Consider the following 22,178-nt stretch of genomic DNA (forward strand, 5'->3'; position numbering starts at 1 on the left):
CTCTTATAATAAACCAATATATAAGCCTACTAGTAGATAAGACTCACAAAAAAACACTTCACAAAAAAAAGGCAGTTTGCGTTCAATCTTTATTCCCAAAATTGAAAGCATGAAACTAGATTTGTACATACATAAAGCATTTCAAACACTGAACAATGATGAAGAAAATTTAAGTCAATGGAGTAAGTTCTTACTTCTTTTTAAACATATTCTCAGTGGGAAAAGCCAGAGACCACAGACATTAAAATGAATAACCACTTTTTAATTTTCTCTCCAACAAAGCATCCTAAACATCACAACTTAAGTAAAAATTGAAACTTGTCACTGTTTCCCCCTATGCTTTTTCAATTTCTGCCATTTCAACATTAAAGCACTTGTGGTATAACAGTTAAAAAAAACTTGCATTTTTATTTTATTATAATTGAATAAAGTGCACTCTTATAGAAACAGATATATGGTGGTGTCAACCAAAATATTTAACGCACTAGTTCATTTCAAGTTTGCATATCAGCAAAAGCCACCTGCAATTTCTCACTGCTGTTGCATTTCAGATGAATATGACGATGTCAAAGCATGTGCGAAAACTGGGTGAGCTACCATATGACATGGAGTAGCCCTGCAACTTTAGATTATATTGATATTTCGGACCAACGTTTTTTTTTTTACCCTCATTGTACATAATTAGTACTCCTCTTCCAGATCGTCGTCCAGGTCAGAAAAGTCAATAGATGGTCTGTTGTCTCGGATCTCCTCGTCGCTTTCACCATGGGGGACTGCAATCCAGAGACATTGAGTCAAATTCTGTAGCCATGTAATAAATATAACAATGAAAATACTCAAGTTGGCAATTTACACAATAGGAGAGAATTGAGCAACATACTTTCAAGATTGTCCATGTGTTCATGAAGAATTCTCACCAGGTTGAATAACTGGGTGAGAAAGGGAAGAGGTTTCTCTTTTCAAGATTTATATTCTACCAACAGTTAAAACATTTTCAGATTGTGTAAATTAGTATTGACTTGAGTGCCTGTGGGTCAATGTTGTATACACAGACTACAAAAACAGGAAGCCCTGTTCACTGTAACGTAGTCTGACAGCAAGAAAATACAAATGGCTCTTTCAGCCAATGTTGAAAAAGACTAATGTAGTATGATCAACCGTAGTGCTGAATTAGCATTATGGGTAAATCGTGTGTGTGTGTGTGTGTGTGTGTGTGTGTGTGTGTGTGTGTGTGTGTGTGTGTGTGTGTGTGTCGTGCTCACCCCAGCTGCATCAACTGCTCCCAGGACATCGGAGAACCTCTGCTCACAAAAATGCAGCAGCACCACCAGATAAAGGCCGCTGCTGATGAACTCATCATATTCTGACTGTGAAGCAAGAAAAGGATCTTTCAGCAAACTGCCCAGTTTTCATCCAGAACACACACAGTACATGGTTTATAAAATAAAATATAATTAAAAGGAAGTAAAATGGTGACTCACTTGCACATGTGTCCTGTATAACTCCTGAATGTCAAAGTTGTCTATGTTCAAACGCAGTTTCTCCTTGCAGAGTTCACATGTTGTGATGGCCTCAAGGTTCGTGCCTAAAAGACAAAATAAAAAACAACCAAATACTGACTTGCTGGAAAAGATGTGGTTTTGGTGAAAGCTGCAGCCAAGTGAGAGGACAGTATTTACCCGAGCCAATTTTGGAGCGAAGCCACCTCTTGATGCAGTCCTGGTGGACGTACTGCAGGCTGCCTGTACAGCGGCAAGGCTGAATTAGGGGGTTGGTTGACGATTCCTCCCCCATCTGGCAGATTCGGCACAGGTCACCCTCCTCTTCATCAGAATCCTCCAGCAGCAGTCTAGAGCAGGAAAGAAGGATATTTAGTTGTGCTGGCGATGCAGTACCAATTTCTTTACATCCATTTCATATTTAAAAACTTTAAAACTACTTTTGAAATATTGTACTGCTGTAGATTGTAAAGAGACAGTTATGAAACATTTTATTGCAGACTTAGATCGTGTTAGGATATGATGTACATAAAAAAAATGGATGTTTGCGATATCAAAAGTTCAAGTAAACAAAAGTATTTCGGCTTTTGGAAGGCAACTCTAACTGGATTAGAGTTAGGTTAAACACATCTTGGACCAACGTTATCACTGTAAGTACAATACAAAATAAATGGATATTTATGTTATCCACCTCTCAGTGAAACACCAATCAAGCACTTTACCCAAATTACTTAAATACGTGACAAATGCATTTTTATGTGGGAGATCAGAACCCATTACCTCTCCTTGATCTTGCGCAGCTTTTCCTGATCTCTACTGGAAATGGGTTTCTCCCTCTGGCTGTCCAGCTCAGCTCCACTCAGTGGACCCATAGGAACTGAAATGTTTTCATACACTCCGACTCTGTGACGTGGCGAATACTCAACTGAGGCATCTTCTAGTTCAGGTAACGTCTCCTCTTCAAGTTTGCAGGGACGACCTGCGCCAAAGGCCTCTAAACCAACTGCTCCTTCCTCTTTCTCCTCCTCCTCCTCCTCCTCTTCTTCATCATCGTCGTCGTCGTCTTCCTGTGATGCTCTATGCTCAAGGTTATCCCACCTTCTCAGTAAATGCTGGGGCCGGCTGTAGCCTTCTTCTACGTCTGCAGCTGAGTGCGCACTCTCGTCCCTAGTATGTCTTCTGAGGCGAGCGAGGAGAGGTGGGCAGCGGCCGCGAAGGGAGGAGGAAAGCCAGGAGGAGGAGGAGGAGCTGCTGCTGCTTCCTCCACTGCTTGTGTTATTACTACTGCCAACGCCAGGTTCTCTCCACAATGACATTCTGGACCGAGGCAGGCCACTACGGTAGCCATCGTTGTTATTTTCCTGGATAGGGGCGAGGTCGGCTCTGCGATTCCTGTGGCTAGCCAAGGTTGCCTCCGACCCTCCAGTGTCAGGCTCCACACTAGACATCCTGACTCCCTCATCACTGTCCACAGACTCTCCACCAGTTGATGGACTGTCATCTTCAAGGGAGCGAACACTGGATGAGCCACTAGAAGAGTCTTGGCTGGAGCGCCGTGAAAACAAACGGGACAAAAGGCGACGAGTGGAGCGACGGCCCTCAGGCTCTCCGCCTTCAGGTGCCGGCCTTGGGGGGAGTGTGGCCTCTGGTCTGGCCAGGGGAGTGGTGTACCGAGGGGTGTGGGAGGAGTAGGAGGAGGAATTAACTGAGGACGACTCAGGTTTTCTGATTTGTTCCTGAGATGAGTGGAGAGTGGACGAGCCGGTCGAGAAACGAGATGCGGTTCTGCTGCTGAAGTCACGCGCCAGAGGAGAAGATTGATGGGAGGTGGAAGATGAGAGGTGGCGATTTAGAGAGCTTTCTCTAGCAGTGGAGGAGGAAGAAGAGGAGGAGGAGGAGGATGGAGAGTAGACACTCTCTTTAGGCCGAGCTCCCTGTGCATATGTGGACGTTACCCTGTCTGTCTGATCTGAATTGGGGGAAGAGAAGAGATGTTAGTGTGAGACTGGCTTCTGTGTCACAATACATTAAGAAAGATTGCTTACTGTGTCTTTTTTACATCATAAAATATGCCTACACAATGAGGAAGCCAATCCAGAAGTCCTAGTCCTTCTTTCTCCCAAACTTGAGAGACTGGGCTCATTCTTTGTTTCCATCTCTCTCGTGGACAACAGCGGCTTTGAGGAGGAAGATGATGACCGTGAGAGTAAACGGCACGAGCTCCATGATGAATCATACGTGTCATTTTGTTTTTCACCTGTACCTGTTGAGAAAAGAGTAGAAAAACTGTTTTTAAAACTGCTTGGTTCATTTTACAATTCACTTTAAAATTGATAGGAATTAGCAGAATCTGACTTGACATCTCAGTTAGGTTTTCTGGTACATTGCTATTTTACTGAGAAAATGTGATTATTTAAGTTTAATCATCACTAATTTCTAACAGTTCTGTCGGGAGTGTCTATGTCTGGTGACTCCTAGTTTAAATGATGATAAATGGCAAATAAATTTACTGTTGACAGAGGCCATGAACATAGGCTTTTGCTCAACAACCTGCTCCCAAGTTACAAACACATTTAACATCTGGAGCTGGTTTCAAGTTCAAACTTACCCTAGCTGTGCACCATGAAATTAAAACCGGTTGAGCATAAAGTAGTTCTTACATAGAGATTAGCTGTAGCTAAATATTTACACCTAGTAAATGTGAGGTGTAAGTGTGGCTAACTGAACCAAATGACAAAGCTTACATTAGCTTGCTAATATATAACCTGTTCAGACAGAAAACTTAACGAGAGGCAATGGGAGGGCCCTGACTCTTAAAACTGTATTTAATAACTATGTAAACTGAATTTTAAAATATTTCCCTAGTCAACAAAATATACCTCAAATTGCAAAAAGAAAATTCAAACATTAAACCAAATAGTTCTTGTTTGAATAATGACATATTTACCACTCATTCTAGACTTTATTATGCTACTACATGTGAAACAACTATTCCTCTGTATATGTATGCATTTAAAAATTAATTTGTAATTTACAATACATCATCTGTTAAGTTTAATATACCCATTTGGCCCCATAAAACTGTTATTTTTGGCAGTTTAGAGCTTGTGAGGCTGCAGTAACTTCCTGTTTATACATACTTAATTTAGCACTGCGCATTTGCTGGCACTCGATTCACACACTGCTTTTACTTGTTAAGAAACTATTCGGTAAGCAGTAGTAGCATCAGCTTGGAACTACCTAATAGTTACTATTAACTTACAAAGGATTTTGTGCACAAACTGAAAGATGGTGCAACCTGATCCTGGAGTACAGCGTAGAACTTAAAACAACACCTAGGTCAAAGTTAAGAAGTTTATTAGTGTTGTGTCACTGCTTTAAAAGCTGCCAATTATTTCCACATCAGACCGACGGTGGCTGCAGCGTTTTAACTATGTAGGCACCAGTAGCCCATCACTGTCAGGTTTCCATTAAGAACTATTAAAATAATGGTTTATTATAGTCGTTTTAAAATGTAAATAACTTTCCCTAAATGCGACACTCGTCATATTTAGCTTTACTAATGAGGGCTCATGTTACTTAACCACCCATGTTACCACAGACGCACCACTGTTTAGCTACCATTACCACCTGCACTGAAGACATATCAGACCAACAACACGGTACAAAGAGTAGTCATCTGATTTCCATTGTAGGTGTGTCCACTAAAAGGAGGATATACAAAGAGCAGCTCAAGCCAGGCGGAGGGGGTGCGCTCTGGACAAACTGTATGCAGTGCGAATTAATATGTCAGATCTTCACATGTCCACCTCACATTAGAACAATAGGATACAGGCTCAAAAAGTATCCCTGAGGGAAACAGTTTTTGACCCCCATGAGTCTTGTATTATGTACCTCTGCCACTGCTAAGCCCATTACTGGAATAGGAGGATCCTGTAACTGAGGTGCTGGGCGTTCTTGAGTACAGTCCTCTGTTGCTGTATGACAGTTTGGCCCTTTTAGAATCGCCATCATCAGTGGCGTTCAACAGAACTGAGCGCATGCCCAACCTCCCCTCAGAATCAGTCTGGGGAAATGAAGGCAGACATTAAAAAATACATTTATATTTCAATGACATTATTCAGTAATATTCCTCTAACCTCTACCCTAAAATGTTTAAAGTTCTAGACAATACATTTGACCAGGCTGTACTTTGCCTGCTATAAACCAATGACAGTAAAGCTCCAGTACCAGTTTGCTCCTGCTGCTGAGAGAGGAATCAGCCCACTGGCGGTCATAAGATCTGCTGGAGGACGTCAGAGAAGAGGGCAACTTCCAGCTAGTGGAGCGACTGTCAGAGCTAGTGTAGTCTCTGGATGACCTCAGGAGGCGGGAATTCTTCCAAACGGAGAGAAAGCAAAACATTTTTAGGATTAGTTAGAAGTTGTGCCTAGGAAAATAAGTAATACAAATTTGAGTTCTTTCTTCCTCCAGTAGTTAGAAAATCACACAATCACTAGTGGAAAAATGTTTCAGTGAGTGGTTCCCCATTTTGTTCGCATCTCGTGCTCTACTCGTATATGCATGTGGTGCAACAGTTCCACATTTTGTTCAGTGAACATATTGTGCAAAGATACCTAGAAATACACAGCAAAACAGCCAGAAATAGGAAGACTGCAATCAGATTTTAACATGGATGCAAGCAATTGGCTTTTAAATATTCAAAAGATGAAATGTCTTATGAGTAAATACATGCATTCAACAGGTTTGGGTGTTCTGACAGAAAACACTGAATGTAAACATAACTGTTTATGAGAAAACTCCACAGGACACCTTCACAGTAAGTGTCATGTGACTCATGTTGAAGAAACACCAATATAGATCTGTCTAAGTGGATAGTTTAAATGTACTGTTTAAAAGGTACTGTTACTGGTACAGTAAAAAAAAATAAAATAAAAAAATGATGAAAGGTGGGTGGGTTGTTGGGTCTTTGCACCTACACTGGGACTCTTCTAGAAAGAACAGTAACAAATAGGCAAGCCCCAGGCCAACAGTAACACTATCTCTTGAAATGGGCCTTGATGAGAAGCAGGACTGAAATACATGCAACGTGTGCCAAGGAATCTAGGCTGTCCTATAAAAAGACCTCCAAAGTGTCTGCTGTTGCACCACTGACATGTGTAGTTAGCTACTGTACCATCATCCTCTGGGGACGTGGAAGAAAAGCCTATTTGAATGCCCTCTCTCTGGAATATACAAGAAAGCCAGATGAGTGAAGCCCCAAGTGGAATAGCAACACAGATACAGCAGGATGACACGGACTCAGGCCCAACAAGTGCAGTTGTTGTTGTTGTTGTTGTTGTTAGTGGCCATTTTGTCCAATTTAAACCAACAATACTCCAGCTGACACTATCACCCTATATGACATCTGCATGCCAGGCTGAAATTAATAAAGCTGGTGTTCATCTACAAGCTACAAACCAAACACATACCAAACTTTTAACAAGCATGTTAAGTGAATTTAATATGAAACTAAAGCTCTATATACAGCACACAAAGACTGATACAGCAGAGCACAGGTCAGAGAGTGGTGTAGTCCATGTTGTAGGCAAATAAATAGATGTGGGGGTGTGCACTGTGTATAAAACACCAATGCATGGTTCCTAGCTTTTAGCTATTTTGGTTCAATAAGCCTAAAAGGTTGTGCTGTCAGCCTACCTGTTGTTCCAGGTCTGCTTTGTAAGATGAAGACGATGCCCTCGGGAAGCGGTCATTATTCAGCACTGTGTCCCTACTGTACAACCTACTGGAGCCGAGCGATGAGGAGGAGGTTGTTGTTGTCGGACTGGATGTGTAGGACGATCTTGAGCTTGGCAGACAAAAAGGAAGTCTGCGAGACCTGGAGTCCATCACGGATTGCCTGTTGCGATACGGAGGAGATGAGAAATCCAAAGATTTTAATGCACGATAGCTGAGATGTGCCGACAGGAAAGCGGGAAGAACTTGCTCAGAAATGCATCAATTATTCCTTACGCAATGGAAAGAGTTTACACCTTGCAGCACAGACTTTTAAAGGGCCTGCAACCTCTCGGTCTGCGGAGTAACAAGGCTTGGTGGGGCAGTGTGTGAGCGTGTTAGATTCGCACGTGACGGCGTGTCTGTAAACACCAAAACCTGGCACCGTGGTGCTTCATAGATTTGGTATCACAGTCACAGTGCCTATCTTAGGGATTATGAACTCTGTCACATGAACATGACACTTCCAGAAAGCAGCAGCACTCTTGAGCTGCGTGTCTAAGCAAACAAGGTGCTCCGCGCCAGTTATGAGATGCTGAGATCATTCATTATTAATCTGCATCATTTAACCCAACACACACACACACACACACACACACCACAAAGTCAATTAAATTCTAACATTCTCTTAAGTGCTATTGATGAATTATCTGAAAGCCAAATGTACCAGCGGGCCTGGAAGGGAGTGCTGAGAGTTTCTGACATAAGGTGGTGCAGTATGAGTTACTCCTTGGTACTGATACGGACCCATCGACATTAGCTACAGCACCTGTGGTCAAAGATAGCTGAGCAAGCCAGCAGCCTGTCAGACTGAAATGAACAGCAGTAAATAAGGACAAAATAACTAGAACATTTCAAACCATAACATACCACTTAACCCTTTAAACCCTCCCATAACAGAATACAACATATTTAGGGAGACGCAAATGTTTTATTATTAAACAAACAAAACAGTTAAATGAAAGTAGTCCTGAAAGTTAACAAAATATAAAGAAATCTCCTAAAAAATGTTAGATATCTTGGTTGAATATTAATATTAGTTGTTGCGTGCTATGAAAGAAGCTGCAGGTGTAATATCTCCTGGGATATATCCTCAACCGTCAGTTTTTAAACAGATACACCCATCTAAAACTAATGTAGTCTAATAAACAATATATTTTTTTAAGGATTGGTCAGTTTATGTTGCAAGTGTTTCAGACTTCATGGTTCAACTTCATGACCATTTGGGGAGATTGTAACATGTGCAATTGTACCCAGAAATGTGTTGTCTAATGTTTTGTCCAACCAAGTCAGGTTCATGAGGAAACCACAGCCTTTACAATCAAATATAACATTCATAAAAGGAGGATTTATTGCAGAGCTGTTGAATTTACAATAGTTTTAGCTAATTTACTGAATCCTAACCCTTAAAACGACAAACACAAGACCTGACCTGACCATTATCCATTAGTACTTAAACACACTAATAGCAACCTAATCAACTAAAAAACCGATGTCGAGGTGTGCCAACATTACCTTGCCTGCTTGCCTCGTCTTCTACTTGATGCCTTCAGATGTTTTGCTGAGCGGACACCTCGCCACCAAATCGCAAAAGGTTAAACGTTAGCTCAAACTAGTTAGCTGACCACCGAGCGTTTGCCTAACGCCTACAATTTGTTGTTGTTGTTGTTGTTGTTGTTGTTTCCTGACCGAAACATAGCCTTTCACTGTTTGTTTGTTTTCGTCTCATTGACATCCGACTTGCGTTGCATGTAATTTCATGTGTCACAATCAACGCTAGCGTTAAAATGCTCGGTTGGCTACAAAAACAATGTTAGCCGTGAACTAACGTTACTAGCAAGGGGGGGAGAGAGAGACGTCATTTGCAGACTTATCTATCGTTAAATATTAACTGTGTTTCCCAGAGGTCGTTCAGGTATGGTAACGGGATAGATCAGCTGTTGTTTTTTTTCCACGATTCGTCTGTTTTGCTACAGCGAGTGACAACTCGGGTTAAAGCTAGCCACAAGCTAGCTGGTTAGCTTGCCCATCTGTACGCTGGCGTTTAGAAGTCCTGACATTTTACGTCAACTAAATTAAAACGCTGACTAATGCTCGTTTGAAACAACCTTTTTTTTTGTTGTTTGTTTTCCTTCCTGCACTAGGGTGATAATTTAGTAGTTTAGGAACACAAAGCAGTGTCAGTATGCAATCCTCACCTTTGATTTGCCTCGCTTTGAAAGCACAACAGGAACGATGGCGTCTTGACTGCTGTGGATAGAAACAGGTCAGGTGATGTACGATGACCCCCGGAGGGAGTGGTTTAAAAGATTGCTTTCAGGTGGTTTATTGTCCTTCTCTAATTACGCGTCTCATCCACGTTTTAGTAGAGTAGATTTTGAGCTATTACATCAACGCACCCCGGGTTGAGAATTGAGCATTTGTGGCACTGATACGGTTAAAACCTCACAGCTCAGCACGACTTTGACGCCTCAAAGATTTCCAGGCCAAGTCAAACAGCGGCCCCATACGGCTCAGATGAGAAAGGCATGTCATGTTTTTATGTTTTGGGGATTAATTCCACCAACAACCCAGTGTTTGGGCTACTCATTGCTCTTTTTAAAAGTAATGTTATTATTCTCATATTATTCCCTGCCAACAGTAATTAGGGACACTACACGTTATGTTGTGTTTCTGCTACTTCCCACAAAAGTGTGGCCCCCCTTCTACCACAAAATTTCGACTTGTGGTGATTAAAATTCAGTTTTGCTTGTTAAATATAAAAAATATTGGGAATATTTCCAATCGCTAAATGTAAGCCTCCCATAGTTTCCTCCACGATTACAAAAATTGATCCAAGGATGCAATTGGATTGTTCTATTTTAAATAAGGGGTGCCAACTAAAGAAATATTGTAACATTTTTAATTTTTAATTTTTTTTATTAGTAATTAGTTACACTTCTTGTTACTCGGGAAAGTAATATTATTACTAGATTTACTGCCCATCACTGGTGCTGATACATTGTATATATTATGTTGCCAATACAACAGTGGTGGAAGAAGTACTCTGATCTTTTACTTATAAGTACACATACCACTGTGTAAAATACGTAAGTATTGGCATCAAAAGTACCAAAAGTAAAAGTACTCATTATGCAGAATGGCCCATTTCAGAATCATATGTATTATATCACTGGATTATAATTAGTGATGCATTAAAGGTGCAAAGGTGGGGCACATTTTGAAAACTTTATATACTGTTGGGTAGCTTAACCATGATAAAAATAATAATAATGCATCATGTTTTTTGTTAATTCATATTTTTTTATTCTACATTTGCAAAGTAACTAATTTTGTCAATTAAATGTAGTTAATTAAAAAAATAACTGGCTTCCAAAATGTATTAAGTAGCATGAAAGGCAAATACTCAAGCAAAGTTCAAGTACCTCAAAACTGTGCTTAAGTACAGTACTGAGTATATGAACTTCCTGTGTTACTTCTGTCTTCAGAGGTAGCTGTAGTTCATGGAGATCACTGTGTACACTCCTGAAAAAGTCTCACCCCTTGAAACCGCTTGAAATGCAAACAAACACATAATAAAGAATTTTGCGTTTGAAAGCAGAAAAAAAGAAAAAAGAACAACCGTGTATGAAGATTTGGTAAATCTGTGAAATGAGGCATGGCCAGCCAGAATTATTAACAGCTTGAGAGGTTTCAGTTCCCTGTGGAAAGTACTGTATGTGCCATGGCTTTGTAGTCGTTACCAATGCTAGTTTTTGTCAGTGAGTTTGGGATATTGGCAAAGGCTGCATCTAAAACATCAGCCAGTAAATCCAGCTGGAAATAAAAGACACAATTTGGGCTTTAAAGGCTTTACACCTGGCCAGGGCCTACAGATGGAACCCAGCCTTTTGGCTAATTCTAGCATATTTATAGCAATGTTTATTAATATGCACTGTCCTTGAGAAATAAATAAACTAAACTGAAGTCTGGAATATAACAGAATAAAGCAGACAAAAGGGTACAACACTGTGAAGTGAGTCACCATAACCTTTTAAGACTACTAGACGCATTTATCCTGAAATGTTTATTCATTTAATTTAAAAAGGCAGCAGTTCAGCCATTCATATATTACAGGCAGTAGTGGAAAGTACAGAGGGATATTTATTCACTATGAGATTTAAAACGTTCCCACAGCAGCAAACAACTATTTCCTATGTAACAATGAAGTCATGATGTGTTGAGCTGTGAATGACTTCACACTCCCTCTTCCTGCGTTGTTATGGCAGCCTCTCTCTGGTTTGTCTACACAGCCGGTCTACTCTGTGTGCTGCTGAGTGGAGCGACTGAAACTGCTGTTTTTTTTTTCATTTACCTCAGTGAACTTAACCAGAGTTGGTGGATTGTTGTCATTGGCGCAGTTAGCTTACATTGTGGCCATTTCACGATGATTTTCACATGTAACTCTGTGAATTAAGGGTTTATTTTGATCGAACCAGGACTGGTGATTGTTGGAAAGGCTGTGGAAAGACTAACACAGACTGTTTTTGTGAGTTGTATTTTGTTTGAGGTGCTGGTGCTCTAGCGTGACATCCAGTGGCAAGTGAATTTCGTATAACCCTTTAAGTACAATTTTCAGGTACTTATACTTTATACTTTTGTTTTCACTTTTATTTACATTGTATTTACATTCAATGCTATTTTATACTTAGCAACACTTCAAAGGGAATTCTTGTATTTTTCTATTCCACTAAATGTATTTAACAACAGATAGTCTTAATAAATATGAAGTTCAATGTTACAGATTAAACAAAACAAATCAATCAACAACATTAAAATGCTTTTTAAATATATGCAACAGTAATAAAACATCAATATAATAATATTCTGAATATTCTGCAGTTAATAATAATAACCAACGTCCTAATGTGTGATGAGCAGCCAAGACATGGATGAGGATTCAGCAAACTATGCAGTTAATGTGAGGAAGGAATAGTCTAGCCATCAGGTATGAGAGGGGAGACTGCCAGATTTGTGTTTGACTTGCTTATAGTTTTATCAGCCATGATCAATGATAATGTTGTATAACTCTGTTAAAGCAGCGAAATTGTAGCAGTTCAAAATTGAATGTACTGACTTGAAAGTTGATGCATTTTTTCTGAGATTCAAGTTTCAACTATCTGTCTGTACATACAATATATCATACAAACCACTCACTGGATTTTGACAAAACTGGGGCATGTGATGCATCTTACGTTCGTCATGGCATTCTGACATTTTCAAAATTACTGCCCCAAGGGAGACACTGTAAATACAAGTCAAAATTAATCAGCGAAAACTTTGCTTACAGCTCCTTACATGCTTTTCAGTAGTGCTGAGCAAATGCCACAGAAATAACAAGTGTTTTCCTGTGAGAATCATGAACACAGAAAACAAATCTGATCATTTAGCAACTCCTCCTGAAGACAAAGGATTTTGCAGCCGAGGCATAATCACATCATCCACAGAACACAGCATGAACTGTCTTTGTAGGGACTATTTTATTAATTATTTATTTATATTTTGTTATAGAATGTGTTTTAATGTAATGTATAGAATGTGTTTTTAATGTAAAATGTTTACAATAAACTCTATGGATTATTAGATGTTTGATTTTTGTAAAATGTGATTTGTCAGTGCTTTGAGCTGCACAAAAATACTTTTGATTCATTATTAGGGTAGAAGCAGAATGGGTATGTCAAAATCTAAATAACCCAAAACTGTCTTCCTTCGTAGGCACTACTTTTTTTTATTCTGTGAAAGAAAAACCCTTTAATATTTTACAGTGAGAACAGCAAATCATATCAATAATCTCACGTATTACAGCTCAACAATAATAGTTATTGTAAATAAGTCAAGTGTGTGTGTGTGTGTGGATCAACTAGAGGCTCCCTGGTACCTCACCTGTCAGAGTGCACACCATATGTAATGTATGTCCATCTCTCCCTCCACTCCTATCGAATAAAGCCCAAAAATAATACAGAAAAAAAAGTGTGTGGGTCAATCTTGATGACACGTTCTGTGTTTTCAAAACTGAGAGTCTTAGGGTTGGGTGCATGTGATAATTGTTTTATTAATATTTAAATATGTTTTTTGAGATTATTTTGGGGAATTTTTGCTTTTATTGGACAGAGGATGGTTAGATGTTGGGTAGATAGATGACTGCTTTGGTGAGAACACAACATTTGATCTAATGGCCGCTGTTTCAATCATTTTAAAATTGTAGGGGAATCACTGAAGAACCACTGACCTCTAACTGTCATTTGTAGTAACCGTTGTTTATGCTCATGCTGCTGATGATGATCCCACTTTACTTGAAAATAATCAGAATCTGGGTCATTTGCAACAAAGGTGGCCTACACACACACACACACACACACACACACACACACACACACACACACACAATTGTATAGACAATACTGTCCAGGGCTGACGTCATGATGAAAGCTAGGAGAAGCTAATAGCCACTAAGGGGCGCTATAGTTCACACTTTTTTCCTCCGCATCCTTGGAAGAAGCAATTGAGCTGCACTATTATTTGCATGCCAGAACTTAGTGTTTGTTTAGTCAGGGAGGCAATTAAAGCCAATTTCAACAGGTTTAATTAGATTGATTTGAATAATTGCTTTGAAAGGCATTGTAGATCCTGTCATCGCAGTAAATCCAGGATTAGCAGCATTCATTTAATTTGCATACTTTAACTCACATCTAATTTAGCAGACCCCAGGAAGCATTGATCAAAGATAAGTCTAAACACATTCAGCACTTTCAATTCATTTTGTTTTCATGTTGCAGCCATTATTATTAGGGTTTTTTTTTCTGTTTCCTCTGAGCAAAAATCATTTACCATCTAAAACTGTAACACGCTGAATTCATGTTAAAAAGTGGGGGGTCCAGAAAAGGTCAGTTTGGAGCGGAGAGAGAGCAATGTTGAACAGCAGATGCATAATAATGTGAAGGTCAACAAGATACTCATCATGCTTGGTAAAAAAAAATGTAGCACTTAAAAGGCCCAGCGATCCATTATCAGTTGCATGTATACAACAGTGAACAGTGATCAAACCAAGTGTAAATCTACTCAAGGCTAACAGAACAAGAGGTGAAGGAGAAACAGAGAGTGAAAGGGGATAAATATAGGAGGGCGGTGCTGCAGATTAATTGCTGACAAAAAGGACGCCTGACCTAGACAAATGAGGAAGTGCAAGGTCTGGTGAGTTGGGGAGGAGGATGCTCAGCCCAATTGCGGGTCTGTAGGCCAATGCCACTCGTCCCGTCCCCCCCGTCGCCCCCCTTCCTCCTTCAGACACATGATTCTGCACACTGCTATGTGAAGAGAGACTACAAGCTCTCCTCCCCCAGCGCTGCTGATAGGATGATAATGGAGCATTCCTTGGACCTGTTTCTCATTCATGCTAGCTGTGACAAGGGAGGAACATGCTTTTTTTTTCCCACTGGGGGCAGCTTACTCTTTCAGCTAATATCATGGGCATGTAACCTGAGATTTGCGCACAATGCCCTCCTCTTACTTGAATCTTATGTGGGGTGGATATGAGATGCATACCTACCTGTCTCTCCAAGCTGTTGTTCATTTATTCCAGCTGTACAGGAGGGCATGGGGTAAAATCAAAGTTTCCTGACGTGCAGGGATAAAAGCATGATTAGCGTCCTCTACCCTCTGGTTTGGAGTGTTTATCCAAGTCAAATGGCTTAAAGATTCACAAAACATAACTGTCACAACAACTATGAGGACATGGAGATGTTGATGTTTGCACTCTGTTTATGAAATGGACTTTAACTTGAGCTGTAAGACACAGAATAACTGCAAGAATGTCTGGAGTGGTCCAGCACTGTGTAATCACAAAGGAATGTCCTGAGACATTTCTGCTTTTCCTCTACAAGACCCCTCTTTTCCCACGGCTCGTCCAGGTCTTGAGAATCTGTTTCCTCTGGTTCTCCCTCCCTCTGTCTCCCTTCCTCCCTCTCTCTCTCTGTTTGTGGAGACACATGAATACCACAAAAGGCTGGTTTATAGGAGAACTACAATACAAGCTCAGTGTCTTCAAGGGTGCAGAGAGCAAGAGTCTATGCCTTCTGAGAAACCTCTAGGAAGTTACATCCAGGCTAGGGTTGTGAGTTATTTCCAGCATAAATCAAACAGAAGATTCATGGAAACAAACACGCAACACAGCAGCATTGAGTGAACTTACTAAGCCGTATTGTAAGTTGTTGTCCTGGGGGAATTTCCTATGTTGTGATTCAGAAACCTACTCAATATGAGACATGACATTTTTTTAAGGTTTAGAAATTGTGTAAAACAACAAACCCGCGGTATAAGTGTGGCCAAAGATTTGTGTTCAGCAGCAATATCTCTGTTGGTGATGATCTCATGGCAACTTGGGGATAGACAGGCAATGTGCTAGTATTTGCGTTTTTATAATGAGGAAGTCTCTGCCTACTTGATGATGACGTTAGGTTATATTTAAAGTGTGTATGAGTCTGCTTCAAACACAGGACTTGAAACATACATGGTGAAAAAGCAAAGCCACATGTGTTAACACTTTAGGTCACATGTTTGAGGGGCACCATCTAAAATGCTTGTGAGCTATTTGCGGACATTCTTCTCTTGCCATGGGTTTGCTCTGTTTCAATCAGCAGATATAAACCCATAAATGTTTTCATTCATGTGTTAGAAAACAAAATTAAAATACAAAAAATCATATACCTGATTCATGAAAGGAAGGAGCCAATTTTTCAATTAGTGACTTTCAGCAAAGCAATGTTTTACCCCACACAACCACTAAAAGGCTTTTCCAAGGATTCAAAGAACATTTGTTGGTCTTAATGTTCCCCAGACACAAAGTGACATCTGCCTCCCTCCCTGCATGCCTGCTGCTCTTTGTTCAGAAGAGCACTGAGGGGAGAGCACATTGAAGGCAAGGATGATGTCACCATTGTGATCATTACTGTGCTGTGTGGTGCCCTATTTTTGACCAGGCGTCACTGAGGGCAGGCCAGAATGTCTGCCTGCACACTGCCAGGAGGAACAGTGGCCTGCCAGTATTAATTAACACAGGGCCTGTTTTCATCTGTCCTAAAACTGTCTTAAGACCACCCCCACAGGCCCACCTAAGTCTACGTTCAGATGCTTCTCAACAAACACATCTTTTGAGTAATCTAATGAACTGCTCTTAACCCCATGGTCCTGACTCCTTTGATTTGTTTTAGTTTTGTTTCTTAAGCATTGCAATGAATGATTTATTCGACCTAAATTTGCTCCACATATGCATGCATTTCCTGGTGCTAAATCAAATTAAAAGAACAACAAAATATTTGTATACCTATACTAACTTCACACCATAATGCTTTATTTATTGTTACTGTAAATAAACACTGGCCCTGCCAAGCTCTATGAACATGCCTGTTGAATAATGTATTTTGCCAATCAAAGTAATTAATAGAGACGGTTAATTATTAAATTAATACACATACACACAGTCACTAATAGAAAAGCACACATTTACAATTTTTTAAATGAATAGTAATTTGCTTCAGGGAATATACACGTATTTATATTAAATAGTATTAATTATGATCTTGAAGGCTAAATTGGCTTATAAAGAGTTGTGTCATTATTAATTAGTTTATTATTAAACATAAAACCTGCATTTTATTTCCAAGAGATGATGTTCTCTTTGACACCACCGTACTTTAAGGGTTCATTAACAGCCATTATTCATAATGAAACTTTCAAACATGCAGGTGTGACAGGCTGAGTGACAGATGTTATCTTCAGTAATCCAGATCTTTGTCACTTGGCACAAAATATTAAAATATATTCGTCTCATATTTTTTTAATACAGTAAGCTTAAGTGTTGAAGTCTCTGGTGCACCTGCCTTTTATAAAGAATTCACTCCCATGAGGATCTGAGAGCTTACCAGTGAGTGGGTCAGTAAAGATGCGCTCCCTGATTTTCTTATTGTGACCATTAACACCTATAAATTCTCAATCTTTCTCCACTGTTGATGTTTTGAGTTTCAATATATCAACAGTGAGCTGAGGGAAAGTTGGGGATTTGAATGTGCAAATGGGTGACATACGAAGGTGTATATCTTCTAACACAAAATTTTTGGATGAAGCACTCCGGGCTGTTATTACCCTGAGATATTAAAGACTGTCTCACTGAGAAATGACCAAAAATCTAGTATCTTTGAATACTCTGGCCTAAAATGAATTTTAAAAATTGTTTGGTTTGATCTGTCTCCTGTAGACACAAATAGACAAATATACAGGTTTCTTTAAATTGATGGAGATGATTATCATTTAAACAATTTCATGTTCGATGCCTGTTATTTTTATCTTTATCTCTAACCTTTTTCTCATTTCACTTACATCTATTTCTTGGCCATTATGCAAGATTTAACACAATTGCTAAAAAATAAAATGTGTTCTTTCGGTCGTAGGGTTTACCTTGTGGGACAGTAGTTCATATTGCTTTATTAGTCTTTCATATTAAACAATCAATGTTGGTTGAAAAGGTACTTTTTTCTCTCAGTGCTGCTATATGGTGAAGTTTATTTTTAAAATACGTGTCCCTGTTTTTGTCTTATTTAATGTATTTTCTGATTAAAGAGTACAGAGGCCAGCATTACGTATGTGGACTATATATCTGCAGGGGCGTCTTTTTCATATATTTTATAATTGCTCTTAGGGTTTATACACAGTTCAAACACACCTCTGGAATGAATATGAAAGCCTGTTCAGTCGATGTATTTTTGATTGCCTTGACACACACTGAAAATAGCTTATATGGTATGCGTGGGCATTTTTTCCGCATTTTAAATGAGATTTTAAGGTCTATAATTAGACCATAGGTAGCTTTATAATACAGTGTATTAGCATCACATTTACATTGGATTTGTTTTTTATGCTTCCTGTTTTATTTCTATGTAGGAAATCTAACAGTTATGGGAATCACATGGAGGACAAACCAAAGCCCATTTCACACAAATATATTCTCTCAAAGGTTTTTATTTATGGTATCCACATCAGATACTTTGTGTGAAGTAACATATGCTTCACATGTGTGGGTGTTGGAATCGCTCATGTTCCAGGCAGCTCTTACAATTATCTAGGCATAAAACACATGTAAAATGAAAACTAGTAATGATTTAAATTTTGTGGAACATTTATATGTATGTGGTAAAATATGATGTGTTTTAAGTAAGAGCTGTACATTATTTTGACATGTGTTTGACACAAATGTAAAGTGGTTTTCCCTCTGTGTAACAAACTCAACATTTCAGATGGACAATTTAATTTATTTATCCTTTTTTATGTTATAAAAACAATATATAGAGACACTAATCCTTACACACAAACACTTACTGGCCTTCTGCACTCTTATTCACTTTGACTCTTTTTTATTTTTCTAATCAAGTTTAATATACATTCTCCTCAAAAATTTCAAAGGTTTGTTTCTTTCTGAACACTTGTCGATTTCTTCAGTGGCAAAGGATCTGATTAATTTCACAATTTAAGAAGAAATCTTTAAAAAGCTTGTTGGGAGTTGACTCTTGCAATTCTGAATTTCCAGGGCTTCGAAGATATTGTAGAGTGTAAGACACTTTCATATGAGATTATTCACTTTTTATAGTTGCCTGGGGTTGCTGCAAGTCCAATGTCCCTTCAATACAGGTACCAAATTCACCCTCACATGACTGGTGTGTCCTAAAAAAGTTGGTGTTCAATCTAAGTGCTGGTCATGTAACACAATGCATAGCTAATTTGAAATTAGTTACGAATTCCACTTTCAGTATACTGCAGTGTAAATACCAGTATTCCTTTTCCATGCTTTGATCCAAATTTTCAAGGAACTCTCTGCCAAAATCAAACTTGTCAAAGTCACTGCTTAAAAAGAACAAGAAAGCTTTACACCAGCACAAACTGAACACTGTTAAATCTCTAATGACTTGATTTTTCCAACAGTGATGTCTGTCAATATGAGTTGAGAGCCTCTTGTGGATTAGCATTTGAGTGGAATCCCATAAAAGGTAGCTTACCTTTGCATTACAAATCACTAGTGGGTGACTTAATAAAAGTGGGTCTAGTCTCCATGGAATTGCAATAATGTTTCTTATTTTCCAGGTAATGACCATGCACTATTCATGTAATATGAGCGTATTTATGTATAATAGACCATGTAAACTTTCTTGTAAGAAAATGAAAAATAAAAGAAACTGGCTGTGTTACACATGCACTACAATAATGTCAGGAAAACAGCAAACCCTCTGTAATGGTAATGGCAAAAGTACAACGGTTACTTATCTATCAAAGTATACTCTACTGTCAAAGATATATGTGAGCTACAGTGGACAGAAATCAAAGCTAGTTATGTAAACTATATGATAAAGAAATGCACTGAAGCTTGAAATTCAACTGTGAAAGTCATTTCCCCTAAAAATCCCCTCAGCAATCCCCTCAGCTTCATCCGTCTCAAAAAGCAGAAGAAATTGTAAAACAATTGTAGAGTCACTGAATGTAAATAATGTTGCGTCTGTGTACGTTTGTTCTTTTTCTTTCTTTTTTGCCAGCACTGGTCCTATGAATAAGGGAAATTTCATGCCACTTTAATTTAAATTGATTAAATTATAAGTAAGTTACTTTTATTTAACTGTATTTAACAGCAGGGTTCCTCCAGGGTGATATTCATGTGTACTTGCAGGAAAATGCTAGGTTGATTACCTTAGCTAAACCCCTGCACTTAGGCACAGATTTAGCAAATGGAAAATCTGCTGACATTTTGTGTGGTGTGTATACACACTGACGTGGGTAAAGATGTGTTTTTATTTGATTCAAGGTCATTTGGCTTTGCTCAGGTTGGGGTGACATTTGCTTGTGATCTAATTCTTCATGGAGAGATGCATCACTGTAGGGCTGGGACTTATTTCTCCACTTTCCTGGCACAAATGACTCCTCATTCCCAGAAAAGGAACATACTAATGCTCTCTCTCCCTGTCTTTCTGTCTCCGTCTCTCTCTCTCTCTCTCTCTCTCCTCTCTCTCTCTATTGGTCGCACACTGACAACATGTGCACACAAACTGCATCTCCTCATTGAATGACAGTGTGAATGTACCTCATCAAGGAATGAGTCACTCTACTACTCTGCTATTATGATGATTTCTCCCTTCTGTGTATTACATCATGCAACAGAGGGTTCTGCTCAGTTACATTCACCACAATAAACACTTTGCGAGTACACTCATTTAGACTGTGCAGGGGTTTATTAGTCAACCTTGCATGGAAAACATTATTTGGTCAATCTTCCAAATGACTTTTTATCTAGTTAATTTGTATGCATTTACTGAGAAGTACAATGTTATCACAAGCTGACAATGAAACATAAGGCTGACATTAGGATGGCTTTTTGCGTCACAAAAACACTCAAAGTAACATCCCTGAACCTGCTTCCTGGCGATGTCTCTGGGGTTAAAGGTCAAGGATTAATGCATATTTCACTGTCACGTGGATTCACATATACCATTAGGCGTAGTTCGGCTCTCAGAATATCTGTGATTGGGTCTACACACTCAAAGTCATTACAATTATTGCAAACCTTTTTCAGTAAGGAATAGGAGGATACCAATCAATAACAGCGTTCATCTGGCATAATTGCTGAATTTCATGTCAGCGAGAGAATATGAGTGCTACTTGAGGCACACCAATATTCTACATATAGCAGCCGCAAATTGGTCCCTTGTGCTTTAATCACACAGGCAGTTCAAATCATTGACTTTGCAAATCATTACATCTCACAAGGCATTGTGTTCAAGACTACTGATGTATTGAAAGGATGCCACGAAAAGAAGATACTACATGGATGGGAAGAATAATTACAGTCCGGTTGCAGGGTTCTTACATTAATCCAAAACAAAAGATTAAATTAAACTCAACTATTACAGCTGTGTAAGATGTTGGAGGCAGAGAGAGGAACAATAGAGCTTGACTCATTCTATACAGCAGAACATTGTCTTAATTTAATTTATTGGGTGTTTATTTAATAGTTATTATGTGGGACACAACAATAAGTGAGGACTAATTCAATTGCATAAAAAGACATCCTTAGGCCACTTTCCTTGTGTGTGAACACTATTTTAAGCTCCATTTATGGTGTTCAAATTAAACATCTCAGAGTTGCTGGAAGCTTCTTGTGTTAATGGAATCCCACATAGCGGATTGTGTGGGGAGGAGAGCAGATGAATCTGTATTCCCTGAATGTGTCTAGGCAAAAATCAATAAATGCAAGCACAGCTCCTCGCTTCTGACGGCTGTCCCTGTCTTTGCATGGTGGACTAATAGAAAAATAATAATTAAATCCAAATCACCAGATTAATTTGTTTTCCATCAGTCTCAGGAGAGATCTATTTTTTTTCTTGTTTCTTTAGTGGCTCATTATACTTTCTAATCAAGACAAAAAAAAAGTCCCTCTTTTAGACAGACATGCTGTCTCCCTTCCCCCTTCTCTTCCCTGTGGTGTGCTTTCTCGCATTGCAGTCATTGTGCTGGCACTTATTATGTTACAAATGACCGAGGTACGGCAGGCATTCTCAGTGTGCATGCAAAGAGGGCCCACCCTTCTATGCTGCTAGTGCCTTCTCCTAATGACGATGCTTAGAGTGCCCCCCGACGCCACCCCATGCAGCCCTCTCCCCCATTCCCGCCCCCATGTGCTCTCTTTAATGAAGATTCTCCAATGCAATTAAAAACCCTTGCTTCTTGCTGCTACTGTATGACAAACAGAGCCACTGTCATTCCTCATGGCCTGTCATTCCTGTTACAAGAGGCGGAGAAGATGGAGAAATACACCAGGGTGCCAGTGGCTAGAGA

At 39.3% G+C, this 22,178-nt stretch overlaps 1 protein-coding gene across 3 annotated transcripts; it reads right to left on the minus strand.

Moving 5' to 3' along the window:
- Nucleotides 1–70: 70 nt before the first annotated feature.
- Nucleotides 71–9,735, minus strand: marchf7 (membrane-associated ring finger (C3HC4) 7). Of its 3 annotated transcripts, none has more exons than XM_051378619.1 (11): nt 9,473–9,735; nt 7,197–7,398; nt 5,730–5,876; nt 5,394–5,565; nt 3,577–3,762; nt 2,280–3,468; nt 1,680–1,849; nt 1,482–1,585; nt 1,263–1,367; nt 881–929; nt 71–773 (listed from the first exon to the last, which is right to left on the minus strand). In XM_051378619.1, the coding sequence occupies exons 2-11, from the start codon at nt 7,386–7,388 to the stop codon at nt 682–684; spliced, it is 2,406 nt and encodes an 801-aa protein (XP_051234579.1). In that variant the 5' UTR covers nt 7,389–7,398; nt 9,473–9,735; the 3' UTR covers nt 71–681. The 3 variants fall into 3 exon arrangements, with proteins under 3 accessions (XP_051234579.1, XP_051234580.1, XP_051234578.1); XM_051378620.1 differs by lacking the exon at nt 9,473–9,735 and adding an exon at nt 8,790–9,465; XM_051378618.1 differs by lacking the exon at nt 9,473–9,735 and adding an exon at nt 7,942–8,084.
- Between the last annotated feature and the right edge of the window lie 12,443 nt (nt 9,736–22,178).

This window comes from Dicentrarchus labrax, unplaced genomic scaffold, assembly GCF_905237075.1.
Source record: "Dicentrarchus labrax unplaced genomic scaffold, dlabrax2021, whole genome shotgun sequence".
Lineage (NCBI taxonomy): Eukaryota > Metazoa > Chordata > Actinopteri > Moronidae > Dicentrarchus > Dicentrarchus labrax.

Bases quoted from the DNA above. Each gene is read 5' to 3' on its own strand.
- marchf7 (XM_051378618.1), bottom strand. From the start codon at position 7,979: ATGTCAGAAACTCTCAGCACTCCCTTCCAGGCCCGCTG. The intron at 7,399-7,941 runs GTACATTTGGCT...GTATCGCAACAG, and splicing joins ACTCCCTTCCAGGCCCGCTG to GCAATCCGTGATGGACTCCA. The intron at 3,469-3,576 runs GTAGGCATATTT...CCCCCAATTCAG, and splicing joins TGGATTGGCTTCCTCATTGT to ATCAGACAGACAGGGTAACG.